Source organism: Chaetura pelagica, unplaced genomic scaffold, assembly GCF_000747805.2.
Source record: "Chaetura pelagica isolate M959 unplaced genomic scaffold, ChaPel_1.0 scaffold872, whole genome shotgun sequence".
Lineage (NCBI taxonomy): Eukaryota > Metazoa > Chordata > Aves > Apodiformes > Apodidae > Chaetura > Chaetura pelagica.
In genome coordinates, this window is record NW_009952388.1 from 99,198 (window position 1) to 105,868 (window position 6,671).

General features: G+C 55.3%; 1 protein-coding gene across 1 annotated transcript in view; it reads right to left on the minus strand.

Moving 5' to 3' along the window:
• Positions 1-6,670, minus strand: part of AUP1 (ancient ubiquitous protein 1) — a gene marked incomplete at its 5' end in the record, with an annotated part of 12,028 nt that extends 5,358 nt beyond the window's left edge. The window contains 6 exons of the mRNA XM_010008180.1: positions 512-578; positions 1,360-1,433; positions 4,836-4,908; positions 4,983-5,170; positions 5,961-6,111; positions 6,561-6,670. Coding sequence (XP_010006482.1) covers positions 512-578; positions 1,360-1,433; positions 4,836-4,908; positions 4,983-5,170; positions 5,961-6,111; positions 6,561-6,670 — 663 coding nt within the window. The remainder of the gene's footprint in view (positions 1-511; positions 579-1,359; positions 1,434-4,835; positions 4,909-4,982; positions 5,171-5,960; positions 6,112-6,560) is intronic.
• Between the last annotated feature and the right edge of the window lies 1 nt (position 6,671).

The following is a 6,671-nucleotide window of genomic DNA, read 5'->3' on the forward strand; positions in this document are numbered from 1 at the left end:
AGGGCCCTGGGAGCTCCAGGGCGTGCAGCAGAGATACAGTCTTGCCCGGAGCCACAGCAAAGGCAGGAGGACTGGGAACTGCTCCAGGGCCTCAGTGGTGCATTTCAGTGTTGCACGGAGCACACGAAGGACTGGGAGTAGGTACTATCATCCTGCCAGGACAGGCTGACAGGGAGGTACAAGATCTTAGGTACAGGAGCCATGAAGCACCCAGCACATAAGGGAAAAGTGGAGAAACAATCACTTCATCTGATTTGTGGCATTGTGAGAAGGGAATGAAAGGCTGGAACTAGATGGGAAGAGCCTTGATAATGGGCTGAAGGGATAAATGGGGGGTAGCACACAGGCCATGGAGAAATGGAATAATCATAAGGGGCAGTAAGTAGGGGACAGAGCTCCCACATACAAATGCACCCATCCAGAGACGCCCCTTGCACTCTGCCTGCACCCTGCTCTCCTGTGGCATCCCAAACCCACAGCCCTGCTCTCTCCTCTCCCAGCCACCTCCTACCTCCTGAACTCGGAGCGCAAAATCCTCGCTTGGCTCTTCCACGTGCCTGGGGACAGAGGGCAGCCACCTGGATGGGGATAACAGCGCTGGGCCGGCTGCCTGGCAGCTGCTCTGGGGCAGCAGTGACACCTGCTGCCCCACACCTCTCCCCACAGCTCGAGGCCAGCTTGCAAAGCCAGGGGCAGGGCACAGCTTAGAGAGCAGAACTAGGTCCTTGAGGCTGTCTTAGCACTCGGGGCTAAGGTGTGAACTGTCTCCTGAAGCTCCCACAAAGGCCCCAAAAAAGGAGCTGTTGCCATGAAAGTATAAAACAGATCAAGCCAGATTCAGCCAGGGGAAGATCCAGCCCTCTTCCTTACCTAAATACCCTGACCCCTAAATTTGATAACAAGCCCCTTCCACTGCCTATGGACCGTTATCACGCCAACACTACTTGGCCAGTCTGGGCTCCCCTGGGCCCTGGGCAGGTGTCTGAACCACCTCTGCAGCTCACAAGGGACTGCAGGGACAGGACAGGCACCAGAGGACTGAGCTGCCCACAGAGATCCTCCTGGGGTGAACCACAGCAGAGCAGCTGGCCTCAAAAACAGCCCCAGAAAACTTGACATGAAAGCCCTGAGACTCCTGTCCTTTGCCACCTGAGCACAGAAACCAGGAGATCTCTCCACTTCAGAAACTGCTGAAGCTGGTATAGAAGCTGGACCTGAAGTGGACCAAATGGGGCTGCACCAAGCCCAGCTGGTGCCAGCGGGAGGGCAGAGGGTGGCACAGACCAAAAGATGTGCCAACATTGCCAGGCTATGCACCCACCCAAACCCTGCCCCAAATGAAAGAGAGAGGGATACTACCTTACTTGATAAACTGTGAAGGGAACGAAGAAGGTCCAGAGGAGCTCTGTGATCCAGGAGGAGTCAGCCACACTCTGGGGAAGAGAGCACAATGAGAGGAGCTGGTTGGTCTGCAGAGGAGGTGGGCAAGCAGGGTGCAGCAGAGCCAGGCAGCAAGGTGTGCAGGGCTGGGAAGGAGGGAATGGGAAACCCAACACACAGGGAGGGCAACCCCTGGGCAGATCCTCCTTCACTGGTCTTCACCAGGCAGAGCAAGACAGTCAGGGGCTCCACTGCTTCCAGTCACCTTTTCCTCCCACCAGGATAGCAAGATTTTCCCTCCATATCCCCACGTTCTCTCCTAGACTGTGCCTTTAGAAAGGATCGAAATGCCTCAAAACTTACTGGTGCTTCCTGAGAATCATGAGCAGCCCTCCCTTATCCTGATGGGAACAACCCATGTCATGTCTCAACCAGCATTCCCCACTTCCAAACTGGCTGCACTGTGAAGTGCCCAACTCTCCTCGTTGAAGATAAATCATTAGAGGTGAACTCTAATTCATAACTTTCTTCCTATTTCCAAAAATCAGGACATAACCCTTTCCAGGCAGCACTGTGCTGCTGCCAGCAGCAAGCCCTGGAGCAGGTGCTCTCCATCCTTCCCATCAGGACACAGCCAGAGCAGCTGGACCATGTTCAGAATACAGTTGGACTGAGAACAGAAAGCTGAAGACCAGAAGTTGCCCCCAACCTACATTTTTCAACAGTTCTTCAGAATTTGCTACAGAATGGACATTGTTCCTAAATATTTTTGCAGTTGTTTACCCTTCTCCTGAAGTGCCCAACCTTCCCACAGGCTGGGGAGAACCCCTTGGGATCCACAGCTCCCAAGAAGCTGCCTCAGCTCCTTTTACACCTGGCTGTGTCCTGGATCAAGGCAGTGTGGCCCCAAGAGAGGCCTCCTGCATGGAGAGAGATGCTACACCCCCAATGCCCCCAAACCACAGCCACCAAAGGCACCGTGGGTTGCACAAGGAACCAGCATCTCCTGGGCAAACAGATCTAAGAAACCTCCAGTGAAACATTTTGCAGCAATGCAGCCAGACCCTGGCTGTGCTGCCTCGTGCCACAGAACACCCCTCCTGCTCCAGCCAACTGCAGAAGACTCCTCCTTAACCCCAAATCTGGTGGTTTGCTCAGCCCAGGGCCTGGTGTATCTCACCAGGTGTCCAAGAAGGCTTTCTGAGAAGCACCGATTGAACTGCTCAGGGTGTTGCATCTCCAGAGCTTGGAAGTTTCTGACAGCTTGAAATTCTGTAAGAAATCCAGGGGGATTCACTTGGCCAATCTGCACGAAGGGCAAAACTCCTACTCAACCTCTGCAGGTGAGAATCTGAGCCAAGGAGAGACCGTGACCAGCATCCTCAGCCAGACCTGCAGCTACGTGCCTGCTGCTCTCCCTGACGTTTGTGAAGAAAAGGATGCACACACATACAACCTGTCATATCTCAGAATTTCTCTGAGGAGCCAATTAACATTAATTATAAGCAGTCCAGCTCTCCCACTTCCCTGGAGCAGTGATTCACAGTCATTCAAAAAGTGAACATATCCTCTCTGTTAGAAAACTGCATCTTAACCCAAAACCGAACCGTGTGGTGCCAGCACCAGTCCCAGCGTTTCCAGAGGCTGCTGCTCCAGGTTTTCTCAGGAAAAACAGCAGAATTCCCCACTCAACCCCCTTCTCCAGCAGCTCTCCACAACCTCTGCCTGTTCTCTGGCAAAAAAAAAAGCTGGCTAGCCTGAGTGCCTGCAAGTTTTGCTCCCTGGATTCTGCATCATGCTTGTGGCCTCTGGGGGCTCTCCCCACTGCTGCTCCTTCACAGAACCAGGGAATTGTCAGGGTTGGAAGCGATCTCTGGACATCACCCAGTCCAACTTCACTAGAACAGGACTGCCTGGAGCACATCTCACAGGACTGCATCCAGGGGGGGTCTGGAATGTCTCCAGAGAAGGGGACTCCATAGCCTCTCTGGGGAGCCTGTCCCAGGGCTCTGTCACCCTCATAGTGAAGTTTTTCCTCATATTTAAATGGCGCTTCCCGTGTTACAGCTTGTGGAACAAGGGAATTACTGGAAAGAGTCTGGCTCCACCCTCCTTGCAACCCCTGTAGATGTTTATAGGCATTAATAAGGTCTCCCCTCAGCCTTCCCCTCTCCAGGCTGAGCAGTCCCAGCTCTCCCAGCCTTTCCTCATCAGGGAGATGCTCCAATCCCCGAACCATCTTTGATGTCCTTCCAGGCAGCAGGGTTAGCAGAGCTTTGTTCAACCTTCCAGCAGCTGTTTTCCCCACTGCGCACCTGCAGACAACACCCTGTTCCTCACTCAACCAGACACTCCTCTGCTTGTGCACCCACAGACAGACCCACAGCTGGCAACTCTAAGCAGGCCACTGGGCCACCACCAATAACCCAGCTCCTTCATCACTCACTGATCTCAGACCTGTCCTCTGCAGCCCCAGTCAAAGCACAGACCAGCACTGGGCAAAGAACCAACCCCTGGCAGAATCTCACTTCAAGAACCTGCTGCTGACACAGCACGGGCAGTGCTTTACATCTACCCACTGTGTCCTGCTGCCTCAAAAAGACAGACAATAAGGAATCAACTAAAAGCCCTGACAAATACAAAATTTAAGTGTCTTTTTAGTCAAGTAGATCTATAAATCCTACAAGGAAACAAGAACTTCAGCAAAATCTCACTCTGTAAACAGGCCAAGAGCAGTTTATTGCAATCTGCCCAGCACCACCAGTGTTACCAACATGAACTCTGACACGTCTGGAGCTGATGTTGCATCATGTCCTGCATCTGCACTGGGGAGACATGAACTCCAGAACCCCATCCAAAAAGCCTTGCACAACCTTTGGAACTTCAGCCTCTCCAGGGTGACCCAAGCTACTCCCCCACAGCACTTATAAAAAGTGGACTAACAGAGGGGAGATGGGACATGGAGATGGTCAGAGAAGCCAGGTGGCACCCTCAGACAGCTGAACCACCAGAGCTGTTACCAAACTGCCAGCATGCCTCAAGGAGCACTAACCCAGCAGAACCTCCCCAGGAAAGGCATGTGAGAAACAGAAGTGTGAGCACAGAATCACAGAATTCTTGAGGCTGGAAAAGACCTCTGAGATCATGAAGTCCAGCTTATGACCCAACACCACCACATCAGCTTGACCATGGCACTAAGTGCCACCTCCAGCCTTTCCTTAAACACCCTCGGGGATGGTGACTCCACCACTTCCCCGGGCAGTCCATTCCAATGCCTTATCACCCTTTCCATGAGGAAGTGCTTTAGGAAAAAGCACTGAGAAGCTTGGTGAGAGGACACAAAGCCGGGCTGCACTGTCCACAGGCTGGGAAGCAGAAGCAGAACCTAGGGCAGCACATCCCCTGGCTCCCCTCACCGCCGCCCCAGCTCCCTCCACCTGCAGCCCCTCACTCACCACAGTGACCAGCGGCCTTTGAACCTGTAGGGCAACCGGCTGGACCATGTCCACGATGGAGAAGGGCCATGAGCTGGAAGAGAAGAGTTCAGCAGCGTGAGGGCCGGCCCCACGCGGCTACCCCGCGCAGAGCCCCGCTCCCGGCACCTGAAGCGCAGCAATCCCGCCCGGCCATTGGTGGCTGCCTCCTCGGGGAACAGCAGCAAGGGGGGGTTTCCCCTGTGGGACGAATAGGCCTTCAGGGAATCCACCAGCTCTGCTCGGCTCCCAGTCACTCCCAGCTCCATGAATCCCCGTGACCAGCAGATGAAGCCAGGGGCGCTGTTCAGGGCAGGCTGTGGGGAAACTGAGGTGAGGAAGTGCCGCCCTGGGCACCCCAGGGGCAACATTCCCAGGGGACCAAGTTCCTGCTTAGGACCAAAAATGCCCCTGGGGGCACCGTGTATGCTGACAGCACTGGTAGCAGAGAACACCACTGCTAGGCTCCAGTAACTGCTCTGGCCCCAGTTCCCCAGAAATTTGATTCCCACTCTTCCATTCCAACTGTGCTCTCTGCCCCCCGACCCTGCGGCACAACCCTGTTCCCTGCTCTCCAGTCGCCGCTGATGCGCTTGGCAGAGGACACAGACACAGCTTCCCCCAGTCACCTTCCTCCAGGCAGGGAGCAAATTGACTGCTGTTCAGGATACAGGTTCAGCCAACTCACTCCCAGATACATTTGAAAGGTGCTTATTGTGGAACTCCACAACCCAGGAATTTCGCAACAGTCTGGAGAAAGCTGCACAACAACCACCCAGCACAGCTCCCCCATCAACATCTCCAGCACTCTCATGCACAGAACTGGCACCCAGTGCTGAGGGAAACCCCCAACCAGCCCTGCTTCACCAGCTCTCTGAAAGGCCAGAAAAGGAGACAGACACAAGGATTTGCTCACTCTCTCTCCATAACATCAACACCTGCTGCAACACCTCCTGTTCTACCTCACCCCCTTTCATTTTTTCATGCAGAGCCTAAAGTGTGACACCAAGATAAGTAAGACCTGAAGCAGCCCAGGGCTGCAGCTAAATCCCAGAAGCTCCTCTTGGAAAGAGGTGCATCCACCCAGCCCGGCCTCAGGGCACTCACTGTGTTACAGGAGGTCAGGAGGCTGATGATGTTGTGGTCAAAGTGTGTGAGGTGGTTGGAGATGAAGACACGGACGCTGCCCTCGCGCAGCCGGGGGTCGCTCTCCCGCACAAACAGCCCCAGCACCGAGCACATCACCCGCACGATGAGCCTGCGGGGGGAAGGGGCTGCCTCAGGTCCTGCAGCCTCAGCCATTGCTGCCTTAGCAACCAGAACAGAGGTCTGGGAAGGTCTGTGACTTCCTAAAGGAAGCTGGTACGAAATGGAAATGGTCTGGCAGGTGCCTGGGCAGGAATGTTTGGGGGCTGGAGCTGGGGCTAAAGGCTGCCCGTAGAGCTGAAGCTGCAGCAGGAACTACGGGGCAACAAACCCCCCACGGTGTGTGCACAGGACACCAGCTGATCCCAGCACGTCAGATCAGCCCCCGAGTGCTGCAGGGGCAACTGCCAGCTTTGGTGTTAGCAAAGAAGGCACCTCCATGGGTCCTGGGGACAAAGAGTCCCAAAAGCAGAGCTTCCCATCTCCCTCTGCCCAAGCCAAGCCTCCACAGGGGCTCCTGCCCCCCGCCCCCGGTAGCCCCCGCCCCGGCAGCCCACGCACCGCCGCAGCAGGCTGTCGGGCAGGGCACAGCTGACCAGGAAGACGTGCACGCCGATGAAGAGGCGCAGGACGAGCAGGCAGAGTCCCACGGGCGCGTAGAGGAGCAGGGGC